Here is an 18,974-nt window from a genome sequence, read left to right as displayed (position 1 = left end):
CTGCTGCCTCTTGTTTTCTGGGAGAAGGTTGTGAAACGGATTGCCCTAACTAGTGGCAGGAGTCCCCTTAAGTTGTAATTATTTGAGTCTAATTTCCTCAAGCTGTCTTTCAAATTGTACTTTTATTAACACCTGCAGTGTATCTTCATATCTTTCAAACAGACATTTGCTTAAAGCAGTAGTCAGTCATTCCTTTTGGAAGGATCTTACTTTGGTGACATTTTTAATAAAGTGGAAATAAGAATCTTTCTTGGATTAGTGTTTCCCAAAATGATAAAGAAGGTTGAGTTGACAGCCAACTAAGTTTGGGCAATTCACTGTAGCCTCATATTGGAGGTTTCCAGTGCATACTAGCATATTGCAGTTTCTGAAGTTTTGTCATAAAACCTGTTTATTCATTGTTTCCCCAGCCTTATGTGGATTAATTTCCCAGGGCTACTGTAACAAATTACAACAAACTGGGAAGCTTAAAACAACAGAAATTTATTCTCTGGCATTTCTGGAGGCCAGAAATCTGAAATCAAGGGTGGTGTCAGCAGGGCTATGCTCTCTCTGAAAACTCTAGGCAAGGATCCTTCCTTGCCTCTTCCTGGTTTCTGGTGTTTGCTGGCAGTCATTGACTTGTGACAGTTTAAGTCCAGTCTTTGTCTCCGTCTTCACATGGCCCTCTTTTCTCTGTGTGTCTGTGTTTCCAGATTTCCTTTTTCTTAGAAAGACACCCACCAATCATTGGATTAACACCCTCCCTACCCCCAAGCCATTATGACCTTTTTTTGACCTTGCAGAGACCCTGTTTCCATCCACAGATTCCAGATGGACATGAAGTTCTGGGGATACTCTTGAATCCAGTACATTATATGAAAAGATGATTGTGATACTCAAAAGTCTTTGCACATTCTGAGATACGAGTATACCAGAGAATATACTTTGAGAAGGTGCATAGAATATAGACCTTCTATAATCTTAGATCCTGTCCTACTCATTTGGGGATTTGAAGTGGGTAAGAGAGAGGCCTAAGAATAAATGGAAAGAATGTTACTTTATGTGTCTTGGTTCTCATACTAAAACATAATTTCTGTATAATTTTCACCTCCCCCACTTCTAGAGTTGTCTATATATTTGGCCCTCCAGTTAAAGAACCTCCTACAGACGTTACTCCCACTTTCTTGACAACAGGGGTGCTCAGTACTTTACGCCAAGCTGATTTTGAGGCCCATAACATTCTCAGGGAGTCTGGTAGGTTGCCCATTTTGTTTATCACTGCACGTTCTAACTAGGTTTTGGAAGCATGGCATTATGATGTCTAGTAGGAAGATGCAGCTTTTAGTTTTATTATTAAATTCTGGGTAGTTCTTTGATACTGCCTTATCTATATAAAATTTATTCATCTTTGTGGTCTTTTGTGGACATGCACAAAGTGGCAGAAAATTTGAGTTGCCCAACTTGCATGTTCCCAGCTGAGGCTGAACAAGGCGACCCTCTGTCTTCTTGTTTCAGCTCTCTTGCTATAAACATGTATCCTTTTTATAGTCTATTTAAGGTCATGTTTTTTGCATTTTTGTGCTTTTTGCTGGTGATTTCACTTTAAAATGTTCCCCAAGCATAGTGCTGAGGTGCTGTCTGGGATAAGCACAGGAAGGCTGTGCAGTGCCTTACTGAGAAAATACGTGTGTTAGATAAGCTTCATTCAGCCATGAGTTATGGTGTTGTTGGCTGTGAGTCCAATGTTAATGAATCCACAATAAATATTGAATAAGATGTCTTTAAACAGAAACACACATTAAGCAAGGTTGTGTATTGATCAGTTGATGAAAATGTTATGACCAGAGGCCTGCAGGAACCCAACTCTGTTTCCCCTAGGAGTAGTGGTTCAGTATTCCCTAACTTAGTGTCTGCGGTACAGAACATAACTACCATGAATAATGAATTGACTGTATATATATATATATATCTCACATCACTGTCACATACCACTGCTGTTATCAGATTCTGTTACTTGTATTTGTGATTGAGTTTACTTAAAATGCTATGAGAGTAACTGAGAATAGTACATGATGACAGTCTGAAGAAGTGGTGTGTGTATGTAGGCAATTTTAGATATTGTCCGGGAGGATTTAATTGAACTAGGTTAGAGTGCTTTTCCATGATGTAGTGATTGGTTCTGCATGTTACCTTCATTTCTCTAGGGTATGCTGGGAAAATCAGCCAGATGCCGGTGATTTTGACACCATTACATTTTGATCGGGACCCACTTCAGAAGCAACCTTCATGCCAGAGATCTGTGGTTATTAGAACCTTTATTACTAGTGATTTCATGACTGGTATACCTGCAACCCCTGGCAATGAGATCCCTGTGGAGGTAATTTATGTATTTTTTCTTAATGTACATTTTTAATACCTTATACATTTTACAATAATGGTGAATGGGATAGGCTGTGACAGTGTCGATGTTTCTGAGGTTGGTCTTCTGTTCACAAGACAGGTTCTTTTTTTTCTTTATCTCCACGTAATTGATTACTTAATGCACTATAGTAGGAAAAGGCCTTACATTTATTAAAACCCTCCAGATTTCTGATTACTATGTGGAGAGTAACCAACTCTAATCTATCATTTTATCTAATCTTACCAACCTCTACTTTATAAATAGTATTCTCCAAGTAAAAAAGAAAATCCTTGGAATGAAGAAGAGTTTATCAGAAATAAGGATGAGATTTTTTTGTTTTTGTTTTTTGCAGGGAAGGTAATTAGGTTTGTTTGTTTATTTATTTTTTAATTTAACAGAGGTACTGGGGATTGAACCCAGGACCTCGTACAGACAGCATGCGCTCTACCACTGAGCTGTACCCTTCCCCCAAGGATGAGATTTGACGGCATTATGGCCAAGCACCCTTGAATTTCTTAATGCCCTTGTTACTGTCAGTTGCACTTTTGATCACCGTCTCCCTCTCCTGTTATTCTTCAACCAGAGTATTTCAAAGGAGCTATTTGCATGATAGCAAATAAAAATCAAAGTCAGACTTTATTAGTTGGACCACTGCTCCAAGGCTCTGATTATAGCTAGATAGCTGGGTAGGGGAATGTGTCTTAGAGTCTGTTTTCCCTTAGGCTCACATTTGCCAAGTCTCTCTGGACAGTCAAGTGACCAGGCCTTCTTATGTCCACACAGCAGTGGTTATTACTATAGTGCATCATGTGCCATCTTGTTGGCCTTGGAGTTGTAGGCCACAGGTCATTTGTGAAGCATTGGCTTACGCCCATAAAATCACATGCTTGGATGCCACAGCAATGTCAAACTGCTATAAATGTTTCTAAGCACTTGTTATGGACCAGTAATAAACATAATTTGCAGACTGACACCAGTTTGCTGACTACACTTTGAGTAGTGTTGAGTTTAAGTCACTTAAATCTATAAAGGGTCACTACATGAATTAATCCGGGATTATCTCCTATACATAGAGGATTATAGTAAAAATAGATCACATTTTAATTTCAGATTACAAACGCAAGCCTTCTAGGTCTGTTGGACATGCAGTGGACCCTGGCTCTGTATTTATAATCTTTGTTTTATAACAGGTGGTGTTAAAGATGGTCACTGAGATTAAGAAGATTCCTGGCATTTCTCGAATTATGTACGACTTAACATCAAAGCCCCCAGGAACTACTGAGTGGGAGTAATAAACTTGTTCTACTAAAGTACCGTGTGAGTTTAAATTGATTAGAAACCATTCCCAGTATTGAAGTGCAGTACTGTCGAAAGAGTTACTGAAACGACTACATCACATCTGAGTTCTCCACAGCAAAAACCTATGGCTTAAGAGCTGAGTTGGGGATAACTAAAAGGGACTGAAGAGTTTGTACGGGTATAATCAAAGCACCATTGCCTACACTCAGATTGACACTGCTTTTGCCTTTGCCTCACTTGTTTTTTATGTATAAACTCACTATTGCTGTTGAAATGTCTGTCAACGAAAATGTGTGGATGTGGGTGAGTTTGCGATCTAGTAATAGATTTCTGTCCTCTTGCCAGTTTCCAAGTGATGGTAGAAACACCCATTATCTACCAGTGTGAATTAGTATGTATACCTTTTGGAGAATCTGAGTTTCCTTTTAAGTAACCTTATTCCTCCAAAGGTTCTGGGAAGGGATCAACATATCAGATAAACGTGTATCTGTTGCAGCCACTTTTGCATGACACTGGGGCTATGAAGTGGTAAGCTACCTTAAGATGGAAAAGACCAGGAATTTGTTGAGTTAATTTGAATTTTATGTCATCACAGCCATGGGAGGAAGGAACTGAGTAGTCTTAGTTTAAAATGTTTTCAAATCATGCTCCATATTGCTGTCAACCTGTTCATTAGTAAAGGAGCTTTATCTTCCCAGCCTTATATTGCCAACTTCCATAGCCTTGCAGAGGAAGTTACCTGTTCTCTCTCCAGAAGAGACTGTGGTCTAGCATAGATAAATTTGAGCATTTTAATGTTGTTTGGTCAGAGGATATCTCTGAGATCACAGAAACCATCATGCATGCGCACAGCTTACAAATGCATGCCTGCAGTTTGCATGCTCTAGTAAAGAGCTGTAAGATGAACTCTTACATGTAATCGGTAGACGAGCTTATTACCTACTGCTCTGAAGATTGTGACCAGTCTGGGTCCATGCAGAGTATTGCCAAACTTTGTACTTTTCTCTACCAGCTGTAAGAGAAGATCCAAGAACTGGTGTAGGGCTCTGCCATTGCTGCCAGTTTCTAACAGACGCTTTTATAACATTCATGTAAGCACTATAAAAATAGACAGCACTGGATTTAAATTCTACAACCATTTCTCTCTCAGTATTTTAGCTCATGTTACTATTTAAAAACATTACCATATATTTCTCATACCAGTTTCATCTCAGGTTGCTGCCTCTTACCTGATTTTCTGGATCTTTGGCATTGGATCAGGTACACAATTTTGTTTGGGATTCAGTGTTAGCTGAACAATAAAATACACATGGCAGAAGTCTTCCTTTCATTCTGGTTGGCCTAGAGGATAAGAAAATTGTGTTGATGGGCCAGCAACGGAGAAGCTTCTGTGTACTGTAACAGATATTTGTATCTGAGACAAAGGAGTATTTGACTTCTACAAAACTTGAAGGGTTCATTTTCTGTCCCGATGATGAGATACTCATAATGCAGAGAGGATCCTTTTGCAAAGAGGATATGTTTGTTAGTGGCCTGGCCTTAACAGATTTGGAGTCAATTTATTTTAGAGGTGAAACAGACAACCTATAAAAGGCTTAGAAACATTTGCATTTATGTGCAAAGAATTCTTCTAGCAAAAGTGTCTTACGATTTTGTATTCAAGCAAATAATAGGAATCTGGGAAGAATATATAGTTAGAATTTTTTTTTCCCATCAAGTATGTTCTGTGTAATAGTATTCCACAGAGATACAAGGTAGGGTGGTCATATAAGTTTGGAAAGTGCTGCTCACTTGTTCTTCCGTCTTGGACATTTATGGTATACATTATATTCAGAGCTCTGAGAAATTTTAAAGTTAGAAATAATGGTTAAACTTTTTAAACCTATTGTTTTCCTCATACTTGTCCACTAAACCCCTTTTATATAATCTTAATACTGAAAAATGGTTTCTCCAAAACATATCTTTATATAATATAGTAAAAAAAAAAATTCCAGAACTCAAATTTCCTAATGTTTAGTGTCTTTTCTTTTTTTACAAAGCACTTTTTGCTTTGTGCCATATGACATTTACTCTGTACCGTCACAGTATTTTATCTGAGGACCTGAGAAAAGTTAAGATTGCAGTCCCCTTTTACAGTTAAGAAAACAAGGTCAACTTAGTAATGGTCACCTAATGAGTTTCAGAATTAAACGTAGGGTTTCCGTATTCCCAGTTATCCTTTGTTTAAGTAAATTCTGGCACCTAAAATTATATAAAATTACGGAATGGTTATTTTTGACCAAGTCTAAGACAGTGACTCCCTGACCAATAACATTTATCATTGATTATCCTTGGCAGCTCTTGACTGCATTCCCCTCACCTACTTACCTCTCCATCTAAGAGACGTATTTTGTTTCTTTGTACCTATAGAAGAAGGGAGACAGGTTAGTGAAAGCATCATCTATTCCTAAGATTGGTAGGCGCAAAAGTTTTCAAGAACCAAATACCTAGTCTCACCTTAATGGCCCCATCTATGATCGTCAGCTCTGTTAGAAGTAACAGCCTGGCATAATTTCTGAGAGCAGGTCTTTAAATATATCTGGGAGATAGGGTTATCCAAGTTTTTCCATCTTTTGCCGCTCCTTTATCCTAAGGTAGCTGCATGCATGTAGCCAAACAAGCGTCATAAAAGTTTATTTCCTTGCTGTGTTTGGGCTTATCTCCTGTTAGTCTGTTTTATTGAGTAACTTGAATCAAACCTCTAGAGAATGAGGGCTTTCAGGTTAGGTAGGTGGGCTGTTCATCTCTAGTGCTTTGTCTTGCCATTAAACAGCTGTATGAAACTGGTCATTTCAGAATTTTTGTTTTCTTTTGTTTTTTGTTTTTTACATGTAAGATGAGGCAGTTGAATTATATTTACACCAAATCCAGCCCTAAATTCTTATTAACAAGAAAAAACGTGGCAGGAGATGAGTTGAAAAATGGGATAGTTTTCTTTCTTAAAGTGCTTTTAGCATCAGATATGACCCAGTCAACAGTAAGCATCAAAATACATTGTAAAATCAGGTATTAATTACCCGTTTTTTTGAAACTGAGGCATGGATCAGCAAGGTTTGACCACCTGAGAATCTTTCTTCTGTTGTGACCATGACACTTGGAAGATACTCGTCAACATGTTCCCAGTGGCAGTCTCTTTACTATGTGTTTTTGGAAAAGTTGACAGAGAATATGCTTTGACTTTGAGACTAATGAAAATTCTCCCATACTCAGTTATATACAGCTGTCGACAGAGCCAGAATCCAGGCTTTGTGCTCTCTGTGTTGAAGAGGCAATGCTCCAGAGCCCTTCAAGGCAAGGCTTAACAAGAAGTTCTCAGTGTGTAACTGACCATCAGGGATAAATGTGCTTCCAAAGTATTAATCATCTTAGTTACAATAAGTGAGTGAGTGGTTTCTGGAGATAGTACTGTCTCTCGGAAATCCTCTGATAATTTTATGCCCAATGTTACACCTCTGTTTCTTCCTACCTTTCCACACAACTCTCCTCTGCTACTCCCCCTACTGCTTTCTTACCCCCCTCTCCCCATTTCCTGAATTCTCGTTGGAATGTGGTGAGAAGACATCTTAGTCATTACCATGGTGGATGTTCCTTTCATTGGCTCAGTTTAGATTTTAACAGGGAACTGAATGCAAGGTGGATGTCTCTACATTTGGAAAGCACCCCTTTTGTCCTTAGGTAATTTAGCTGCCACACAGGTGATACTGGGAGCCAGGAAATCTTTTTTACCAATGTAGGGCTTTGACAACAGTAATGGTGGCATCCTTGGCTCTTATATTCCCAAATATTTCATTTAGTGACAAGTGAAGAGATTTGGAATCTCCCCAAAATTACCAAAATGCCAGCACCCAATCCTAGTCTTATATATTGAAGAGGCCCAGGTATTCCACCCAATTCTAACTTTTCTAGCGGTTCTCAACCCGGAATACCTGTTATTACCACTTGGGTTAATTCTGTATAATGCTCAGACCCTACAATCAAGTCAGTTAAACTAGTATCTTGGTGGGGCCCAAGCATTGATGGTTAACCATATCCCAGCTGGAATAAGTTGTTACTGAGGGACATACCTGGCCTCTCTAGTTACAGCTTAAAATCTTAGTCAAACATATAGGTGAAAAGAGGTGGCCAAAGATACTGATTTGCTAAAGATCTTGTAGCTAAATTAGTTTAAAGCTACAGACCAGACTCTGGAATGATGCTACCTATACAGGTTTTCCCTGATATCTGAAAGTAGAGCATTCCTATGAAACCCTTCCATAAGCCAAAATGATGTAAAGCAAAGGAACAATTACTTTAGAACACATCTTGCTAACGATGCACAAAATAAATCTAGATAAAGAACAGGTGTTTATACACATAGTTCAAAGCTATGGCAGCTTGATGCTGAGTGTGGTTCCCTGGGGAAGGAGCTTGGCTGTTCCACTCTTGCTGCTTGAGGTTTACGCTGTCTCTACTGACCTGCAAAACAAAACGCTGAATGCTGTTTTTACATTTTGTCCTTTTTCATAAAAGCTTAAATCCTTTCTGGATTTCTTTTGGTTTGTGAAAACAGGTATTAATGTAGATCTTTGCAAAAGTGAAGTGGCGTAAAGTGAACTTTCAAACCAGGGAATACCTGTGTTGTGTTGTAGATGAGACACTCCAAGGGCTTGTTTGGTAATAGTGCAGTGGACATAGATAGTACTTGCTTTGAAGTCTCTGCAACAACTATACAGGCTTCTTTGAGAATCTCTTTCTTCCTACTGCTTTTTGCCTTTGTAAAGAGGAGGAATGACCCCTAGGCTGCAGCCAAGTCTCCAGATCAGATTTAAGCCAGATTATGGAGCTGAAACGATTACTACACTTACTTAGAAATGCTTCTGGAGCTGTACCATTTGGATATAATTCTCTAGAGAGCTAGAGATGACCAACCTGTAACCTGAGTTTCCTGAATGAAAATCTTTTGAGTAGCTCCATCTTAATTTTTTCATTTAGGGTGTTTGTTCACTGGTGAATCCTGTGGCTTCTTTTGACCTTGCTAGAAGCCCATTGATTAGCAAAATCAAGACTTTGTGGGGGGAGTTTGGCTATTTCTTGGGTATGCTAAGTTCAGTAGCTCCAAAGTCCTCTGAGTGAGTGTTCCAGGAAACCTGAACCTTGAATAATTCAAGTGGAGTATATGCCTTTGGAGAATACAAATGTCCAAGGTAAGTAATTTTCTGGTTTTGAATCTACTATGACCATTGTTGCAACCTTATACTAAATGAAAAAGTGAATGTAATGTCTTTTTGAACAGATTTTTTATAAAATATTTTGTTAATTGGAGTAACTAGTTGTGAAATCACTAATTGTTCATGGTATACTGAAATGTCTATTGTATGTTGTGGCAATATTGTTGGCATAAAATAGCTTTGCTAAATTAATGTCAAATGACTTCAATGCTTTTTTTGTCTTCACTAAACTTCATAAAGGAGGAAATGATGACTTTTGTAATTTGTCATTAAATGTCAGTGTTCATTAGAGAAGCAAGAGCAAATAGGGTGGACACTATCAGGATGTGGGAAATAAGAAATTGCATATGCTATCAGGGGGTTCTGGGTAATAAAATTAACCTGTTTCTCTTAGATATATAGGAGGGTGTCAGTGTTTTGCCCAGAGTGTTAACAGTGGACACAGTGAATATAAAATACTGGGTAGATACTTAAATGACTAGCTAAAGATGTTTGTGTTTCCAAAATTAAAGTCATATGTATGTACACATATACTTATTTGATTTCTTGAATATTCATTAATATTTGATCAAAACTGTTCTCAATTTCTTAAAACATAAATTGCTTATTAATTTAATTCAAAAATTGGGTCCTTTTCATTGTTTGGAACTATGTTATCAGAGTTGATCAAACCCATCAAAATAGATGTTTGTATTAATGAGTTACTAATGAAGATTAGAGGAAATAGCAATGTTCAGAAACGGAATTCAGGAATTACTTCCAGGTAGCTACATTCCTCTGGTAGCTCAGTCCTTTCAGATCAATGACCTAGTCTGGCCTTCTGCTGTCTGGGAAGACAGTACTTGATTCAACTGTATTTGGTAAATTTTTACTGTTTTAACATTACTCAAAACAAAAAATATTACTGAGTTTTATCTTTTATCCTCATAAATATGTCATTTTGCCTTTTTAAAAAATTCTACTTTTATCAAAAGCTATATTTCACACCATAGCTAAGGTTTTTTTTTTTTTTTTTTTGGTAGAGTGTTAGTGAATTATTTTAGTGAGTTATGAGTTATATTAAATTAGATACTAGGAAAAGCAGTTAGGAATCCCACTTAAACCTCACTGATATCCAAATATAGTGTTGAATTCTAATTAAATGCTTTTTAAATATTTTAGGATGCTGTTCCATATGTAGTTGTATATTACCATTTTAGACAATATGTAACCTGCCAACACATACTTTCTAAAAAAATGAACACCATAGATAAAACTATTTTAAAATCTCCACTTAATGTGGCTACATTAAATAGTAGAGAACATGAGAGCCTTTTGTCAAGATGCCTTTCCCTAATTACATTAGGATACTGATATTTGCTTTAAATAAGAAAAGTCTCAATGGACTAAATTTTAGTATTTAGCAAAATGCAAGAAAATTCTATCTTCTGATTCTTTGGAAAGCAACTTCTGTTACAATGTGGGTGGTAAGGATGTAATGAATTGAACTCTAATTTATAGTGCTGATTTTATTTTGTGGGGAAAGAAAAGTACCAAGAATTATATATAAAATGACCGTTGTGTTTTCAACAATCTTAAAGTTTTTCAAGCATACACAAACGTAGAGTAGAACATTTAGCATTTTTCCATATTTCTAATACTCAGATTCAAGAATTAGAATAATACTTTAATGACTGAAAAAAAACATACAGCACATAGTTGAGACTTCCCAAAAGCTGGTAATAAGTACCCAGAGATTTTTAAATAGGTGAGGTATCTTGGATTATTTTTTCCTTAAGTAATTCAATATTTATGCTGCGTTCCTAGCCTATTTTCTGTCAGATTTGTGCTTAAAGAGAAACAGTTAAGGCTTTACCATTGAATAGGAAACATTTTGAAAGATCATTTTTACTTCTTTCTTTCTTTTCTAGTTCAGCTCTTAAAAGTACCTGATGTGAATTTAGAGGTTCTCAAACTTTCTCCTTTCACAGTTCTACTGGTAATTTTTTTTCATAATGACCCTAGGCCAAAATAAGTATCTAACAGTTAAATTTCTTAAAGTGATAGTAATGTTCAAACAACATAAAAAGTATTTAGGTCCTAACAACATAGTAGCTGTTTGAAAAAATATATTATATATACATTGAAAGAAAAAAAAAAACTTCATAAGTAACTAGAGTTAATCTTTATTGGGGTGTATGTATTTCTTGGGTATTGGACAACTTACTAAACCTTGGAATAGGTTGAATACTGCGGTCTTCATTTTCCATTCCATGCTGACTTTTGAATAGTACTTTTTATCACAACAACCACTAAAAACCCGGCTTTGCAAAGATACGGCATCATCGAAAGGAATGTAGCATGGTCCCGTAACTACCGTACGCTAGTAGTTCTTGTGTCTGAGTTTGCAGTGGCTTGGAGTGCTTCAGTGAACAGGTTGAGAACCATGGGTCTCAGTGCTTTAATGTTTTTTTTTTTTTCCTTAATTTCGAAGGGTACATCTAAAATATACTTGTGTCTTTAATATTGAAAGAATTGTCTTTGGTTTTGACATTTAAGAATTGAAGTATTTTGCAAAAATAAAGATACTTTAAAATCGTAATGCATCTTCCTAGGAGTGTAGAAACAGGCATGCCATATATTACATAAAGTATGCGTGTATAGAATGTGCCTGGATCCAAGTTGGATGTATACTGCTGTTCACCTTGGAGCTTGCTTTGTCAGATAACTTGTTGCTACAGAGGCTTAAAACTATCGTATGCTACAGAAGTGAATATTTTAATTTACTGGATTTAGACTGTGCTAATGTGCTATCTACACATTTGTTACTACATTAATTTCTCTTTGTAAGAAAAGGCAGAGCGGGGAATCAGCGCAGCTCACATTAGTTTGGGAATAGATTGAACTTAAAACTTACTAAAGGAGCATAGTTCTCTTGTATATAGTTTCACCTTTGTGTGCTTTCTTAACCTTAAATCTCAGAAGAGAACCTTTGTAGAAAATGTAAAAATTTCCTGAGGCATGAGAATAAGAATCTACCATGAAATCTTAAGAGTATTGATGACATAGAGTAAGATTCCTAGTTTAGTTGTTAGGTATAATTTTGAGAATGTATTTTAGAAATAATACTTGTTCCTAACTCTGCTGATTCAACATCAGCCTGAAATCTAATAAACTTGATTTATTTCTGACTCTAACTCCATGTAGCTATATTACTTTGGGCAAGGCACCAATCTCTTGGGCAACAGTTAACTCAAATACCTGTTAACTCAAACCTGTTTGGGTTAAGTATGAAAAAATGAATACATTATGTGTGAAAATGTTTTATCTGTAAAATGCTAGTATAAGCATGATCTGTTATTTAAAACAGATGGCAGTGCAGATGAAACAAATGCTATGGATTAATAATTCCATTGTGCTCAATTAGCTGGGACAATTCAGATACATTTACACTATGCCAGGTCTTCAGATTTTGAGGGTGGGGTGAGAGTTATAGCTTTCAGTTGTACAAGGGCTATATATTCATTTTTATGAAATTTATACCACCTGATATTAACCCTGCCATAAGGGAACAGGTCCGTCTTTTAATCTCCAATTTTGTACTTGAAAAGTACTAAAATTGTATGTCCAGTTTCTCTTCTGATTCTAGTGGTGTGTGCAATAATGAAACATTTGTCCTCTCTATAAATCTTGTGGTTGGGGAGAGAAGTTTGGGACAATAATAGATGTGGTAAGTCAGCATATGAGTAGCTGTAGAATAAAATATTCAAGCAATAATTTCCGTAAGATGTTGAGAGGTGAGGGAGAACACCTGAAGCTCATATGATGTTCAAGTGCCTTACGTTACCCTTTGGATTGGAGCTGAGTCTCGGAGGTAGGCTATGGAGAGGTAGAAAGTGTTGAGTATTCTCGTGGGTGGAGGCCAGAAGGAGCCAAAAGTGAATAAACTTTGACCAGCCTGTGTTGTTTAAGAGGTAGAACTGGAGAGCTGGTGTAAAACTGTGGAGGGCTGTGATTGAGTCAAGGGTTTGAATTGTGTTCATTTGGGAGTGTGTACTGGAGAAGCCAGAAGGAGTGGAGAACTGATGGCCCAGCTACTCTGTAAGAAAGTAGCATCGACCCATTTCCTTTGCTGTAAATGTGGTCTGTGATAATCTCTAGTCAGTCTAGTCAATCACATGAACTATTTCCATGCTACTTACGTGGTTCAAGTGACATGCTGTATCTTTGAGAAAAGTGCTTAGTGTGGCTTGTAAGGCCCTCCGCAGCCTAACTCTTGCCCACCAGCCAGGCCTGACTTTGCCTTCCGCAGCCAGGTGGGTCCACTTGTGGGTCCTTCATGCCCCTTTTTGTTCCACTTCTCACCTTTGCCCCACTGCTCCTCTGCCTGGAGTGGCAGCCCCAGGACCCTTAATGTCTGCACTTAGCCACAATTTCCAATACTCATGGGGGTCTCGTCTGTGGAAACTTCACAGTCCCTCCTCACATCTGTAGGATGCAATATCCTTTCTCAAGTTCCTACTACTTGTTGAGGAATTCCATCACTATTTGTGTATATTTTATTTCTTATTTCTCTCTTGTTTACAGTCTGGCTGAAGAAAATAAATACAAACTTTTGAAGGCAGGTTAGTGATTTACTCATCTTTGAACTTTCAGAGCTTGGTTCATAAAACATAAAAATGATTAAAAAAAAAAAGACCTTCAAGAAGAAGACAAAGCTTACTTAAAGGAATAAATGTCTAATAGTAGAATTCCAGATAACAGACACCTAAGTGAAGAAGCTAGGCTGTTAGGTAGCCTACCCTGCACCCTTGCTTCCACACCGATACCACCAAATGGGAAACCACTTATATTTTTTCCCTATATATGTAGCTTCACCCTTTTTTGTTGCTTTTTTAAAAAAACTCTAGGCAGTCTGTTTTTGGTGGCAAATTCTGTTTGAATTACAAATTAAAATATGAGTCCTTGGAGAATAGCATTCAGTTATTGAGTATTTGTTCAGTGAGATTGGGTGGTTAAGGGCTTCCCTGTCTGGGAAGCAGAAAACTACAGAATTCAAAGAAGTGGGATGGTGGGCCTGACTTCAGGTGGTCTGAACAATTTCCGTGGTGCTTATGGTTAGACACGCCAGTTGGCAGGCCAGGTTTCCTTTAGAAAATGTTTTGCTCTTTAGTTCTCTGGACATTTTATAAGCACTCTTTTTTCAGAAGATAAAAGAATTTTGGAAAAGAAGTTTAAGCAGTTAATGTTGAGAGTATTTCAGCTTCTGTGGCAGCAGGGGGATACTAAGTTCATTACTCACAAAAGTGGGTGCTGCTGGGTGGCCTGGCAAATGTGAGGCAACTATAGGCTGCATTTATGTTGTGGCTTAGTGGTAGAAGAGTAAAAGAGATTTTATTATCTATCATAATAATTTAAACATTTTGCATTTATTCAGTAAAGAGAAGGTGTACGTGACTTGACATTTATTATCCTTCAAGAAGCAAGCATGAGTTCATTCATGGCAGTAACTACTGGTTGAGCACTTGTTCTGTACCTGCCTGGCACTGCACTAGATTCCAGAGAACAAGGCTTCACGCCTGGAGGAGATCTTGTCATGTTTGATTCCTCTGATTCCCTCATCATACCCAACCCTCCACATTGTATCTAGTTTGTTTTTAAATGACTGCTCCTCCTTCCAAGATGTCTCTTCAGTCATCTTCTTTCCATTCGCAGCCTCCACCCTAGTCCAGGCCCTTGGTTGTCTCAGATCTACCTCACTGCAGTGCAGCCTACGGGTTTTCTTTGCTCCTGGTTTCTTCCCTTTCCAAATTGGTATCTCCATTTCAAAACACAGATGATGGACTCATAAAAAGTTTTGGTCCACAGCATTGTAAAATGATTATAAATCAATAAAAAATGTTAAAAAAATTTTTTAAAAAAAGTTTTGATCATCATATTCATCTGCTTAAAACACATCAGTAACCTCATGTGTCTGTGGAATAATGCCCAGACTGCTTTACCTGACACACAATTATTTTTCCATCTTCATCTTCTGAGACTCTATCCTCCAGCCAATGGATCTCTTAAAACTTTAGGCATCTTTCTGCCCCTTTCATATATCCAGGCTGTGCTCTACTAGTTGCTGCCTGGTGTGCTACTCTAGACGGGGTTTTTGAGGAATTTTCTGCATGTGATCTTCTGGTCCATTTGCCTTTGGGACCCAGTCCTTACAGCACTGGAGGTTCATGACAGGAGCAGTCTTGGTTCCCTGGGAGGCTCAAATATGGTCATTTGGGGCACCAGGGTATAGGGTGCCAGGCAGCTAGAACCCAGTCACAACTCCTATGATGGATAGAAGCTTGGCATTAGAATCCAAAGGAACCAAACCCGGAGAGCAGTGGTACACAGATTATGCAATTTGTAGCTGAAGTTGAATGATCAAAATGATACTGCAAATGCTGAAAATTTGAGCAACAAAGGGAAAAAAAATCTTAGTTCAGTCTTGCAGTTTAGGCAGTGAAACTCTCGGCTAATAAAATCCACCTATCCTGGTCTGATAGTTCAGAAGTAACGCTAAGATTTATCTAAGTGTTCTCTTTGTACAAGAAGGGTTAAGCACTCCCCGTATCTCCTTCTCCCCGTCTCCTTCCTGCCACACCCAGATTGAGACACAGAACTCTTTACCAGCTTAGTTTCTGATTCAGCCTACAAAAGAGTTTCTATTTTAATTGGTTCCTTTTCCTTTCATCCTTTAACATCAGAAGTCAGACTGTCTCAATTTAAAACACATTTGCTACCAGATGCCTGAAAAAAAAGTGATGTGAAGTCAGTTTTTCTTTGTTTTAAACAATTGGATTTTTATCATTCTTTTGGAGCCTTTGGCTTCTAGGAAAAGCAAAAATAGTGTGTATTGATTGGTGGGTACAAGCTGTTGGTGCTCATATAGTGTGACCTGGTCCAATTATAAGTTGTTTAAAATGCTTTTTGATATCTATCTATCCCTCAGCTATGCAAGCCTAATTATTTATGTCCTCTGCTCCCTGTCTTCTTACTGCCTGTCTTTAGCTATTGAACTGCCTGTTACCTTCTTGGTCACTGGGAAGGAAAGAAGAGGAAAAGCCATAGGAACACTAAATTTTACTTCTTGATAACTTTAACCTATAAAGAACTTTAGTGGGGGAGGAAATACTGTTGACCTCAAGGTTATTCGAGGCTTATTGAGTTCATTCAGATTTCTAAAAGAGAATTGGTAAGGAAAAAGAGTTGTATTTTATCCCAAAGGAAGTTCTCATGTCTAGCGATAGGAAGACTGCACAGCTGGTTAAAGGTGGAGCTGCACATAGAACTCCATTCTAGGGAACACTTCTCTCTGCATGAGATTCTCAGCCCTGTAGAACCTAGTGGTCAGGGAGAGACTCCCACCTCCCACCACCTACCACCCCACTTGAGAACAGGTGTCTGTTCCCATTAGTCTATGTCTTGGGTCACTGACATATCATTTGGGGCCTCCCTGTCAAGTGTAGTTTAAAACTAAGAAACTCATCCTGCTTGCTTCTTGAAAGAAGGACCAGAGTCCTTTTAGCGGAGAGAGAACCACTACCTCAAGATCTCTTTCAAGCTAACTTTTATCAGATTATAGAGACTGATTTTTCAATTTTTAGAGGTCTTTTTAGAAGGTAAAATTTTAACTTTTTATGTTTGGAAAAAGGATATTTAATGCCTTCAAAAGCTAATTTAATAATTCAGCATTTGAATGCTCACTCCATGCTTGAATCATCTCATGACACTCAAACAGAAGAGAATCATGGTATGATTCTCAGATACTTTGATTCTACTTTGTATTTTAATCTCTTTCTAGATAGAGCTAAGGAAGTGATGTTTCCTTTTTTAACTCGTGAGGATTTTTTGATGAGGACCCCTGGAATCTCAGTGGTAGGCCTGGATGAGAGGGGTAAGCTTCCAACAAGGCTGGGGTCAGGCTGGCTACCTATGATGGTTTAGGCCTATCTCCAACCCCCACTGTCCACGAATCCCAGCGTCAGTGTGGGGGGGTGGCCCCAAACTGAAGCAGTACCTGAGCAGGAACAAGGCTCAACTCCCACAGGTTGGGCTGCAAGAGAGAGAGGCAAGGTGTTCAAGGATTAAACACCAACTTGAGTCAGACTGGAGTGCATTTTTTGAGCTACATTTATCACAGCTAAGGAGCTAACACTGGTGCATTACTGTTAACTAAACACATTTTATTCATATTTCACGAGTTTGTCCCTCATATCTTTTTTCTGTTCCAGGATCCTATCCAGAATACTACCTTACTTTTAGCTGTCATGTCGCTTCAGCCCACTCTTGTCTGTAACAGTGTTTAAGACATTTTGTTCTTGATTACCTGATGGCTTTGAGATGTACTGGTCAGGTATTTTGTTCAGTATGCCTCAGTTTGTTTTTTCTTTCTTCTTTTAGTAATGGCCTTACTGTGATAGAAATTACACTATAATATCCACCCATTTAAAGTGTACAATTCAGTGGTTTTAAGTATATTCACAAAGTTGTGCAACAACTTCCACAATCAGTTTTAGTACATTTTCATTACTCCAAAAAGACACCCCATACTCAACAGTAGTCATTCCCAGTGCTCCCTCCCCCACCCCAACACCCCTGCCCTAGGCAAACACTAATCTACTTTCTGTCTCTATGGATTTGCCTATTCTGGACACTTCGTATAAATGGAATTATACGATAAGTCTTTTTACAACTGACTTCTTTGATTTGGCATAGTATTTTCAAGGTTCATCTGTTCTTCATTCCTTTTTATGGCCAAATAGTATTTCCTTAATTTGGATTTTTCTGATGTTTTTTTCTTCTACTTAGAATGGAGTTATAGTTTTGTTTTTGGTTTTTGTTTGTTTTTTTTTGGAGGAAGAGCACATGGGTGAAGCACCCTCATGACATCCTAACAAGGGGTACGTGCTATCTGTGTGACTTATCACTGGTGATACTAATCTTGATTACCTGGTCAGGGTAGTGTTTGCCAGGCTTTTTCACTGTAAAGTTGCTTTTCCCCTTCTTTCCATACCCTACTTTTAGGAGGCAATTGGGGTGGGGGTGGGGAGTGGAAGGTGGGAGTATTTACATAAATTATTTGGAGTTCTGTGTGGGAGATTTGGTTTGCTCCCATTCGGTCATTTATTTATACTAGTATATTTACCTCATGTCTTAGATATTTCATGGATATTGATTTTATACTTTGGGGCCATGCTGTTTATTTTGTTATGCAGAGTGTTGCAGTTTTAGCCACTGGAAGCCCTTTTAGGTTGGCTCCTGGGTTGTGTCTTTTTGACATGTGCACCCACTCCTGCCCTTTTTAAAGCCTTTTTACCTGTCACTGTAAGATATTTCTGGCTCATCTTGTATATTCCTTGCCCCAGCCCTAGAATTATCCATTTCTCCAAGGAGCCTGGGTTCTTTCATTAAATAATGATATTAGAAGGTCTGGGTGCTGGGTGTGCTTGTTGCTTCTGCGTGTTGTGCTGCTGTTTCTGGGTGCTCTCAGTGGACAAGCTAGGAAATGCATGTATGTGCCCATGCATATATATGTGTCTATAATTATTTCAGTGTCTGTGTCTAACACGAAACATGACTTTGAAGTAAGATCAACTTTTAAAGAAATACACAGTGAGATGGGCAAACACCTCAAGAAAGGTTTAGTGTTTAAACACTATGGCTTCTTGGCACAGGATGGAACTGTTTGTTGCATAAGTGGAATTGGCTAAAGAATTCTCCACCGGACATGACTTTTAACCACATTTAACCACAGATGGACTCTCCCTCTGCATCAGAAGACAACTGCCATCACACCATGGGGCTTCCATTCTCAGGGGCTTTAGTTGATGTCCATTCTCTTCTAGGTGCAAGTCCTCAGGGTCTGGTAACCTGAGGACAATAGCATATTGGTTAAATGAATTAAAGCACATTCATGATCATTGATATTACAGAAAATCATTGTTGTAAGAAAGTAGTTTTTGTATACAAAATGTGCTAAGTGAACCCATTTCTGCAAAAATGTTCATATGGAAAAATTGTAAGGATAT

The 18,974-nt window shown here is 38.0% G+C and overlaps 1 protein-coding gene across 3 annotated transcripts in view; it reads left to right on the top strand.

The window, feature by feature from the left end:
• The window catches only part of GMPS (guanine monophosphate synthase), a 62,355-nt gene extending 53,174 nt beyond the window's left edge, over positions 1 to 9,181 (top strand). For all 3 annotated transcript variants that reach the window (XM_074369082.1, XM_074369095.1, XM_074369090.1), the window contains 3 exons: positions 1,106 to 1,236; positions 2,187 to 2,359; positions 3,574 to 9,181. In XM_074369082.1, coding sequence (XP_074225183.1) covers positions 1,106 to 1,236; positions 2,187 to 2,359; positions 3,574 to 3,675 — 406 coding nt within the window. In that variant the 3' untranslated portion in view covers positions 3,676 to 9,181. The remainder of the gene's footprint in view (positions 1 to 1,105; positions 1,237 to 2,186; positions 2,360 to 3,573) is intronic.
• Positions 9,182 to 18,974: the final 9,793 nt, after the last annotated feature.

Source organism: Camelus bactrianus, chromosome 1, assembly GCF_048773025.1.
Source record: "Camelus bactrianus isolate YW-2024 breed Bactrian camel chromosome 1, ASM4877302v1, whole genome shotgun sequence".
Lineage (NCBI taxonomy): Eukaryota > Metazoa > Chordata > Mammalia > Artiodactyla > Camelidae > Camelus > Camelus bactrianus.
The sequence above is the reverse complement of the archived record's forward strand: the minus strand, read 5'-3'. Positions and strand labels throughout refer to the sequence as shown.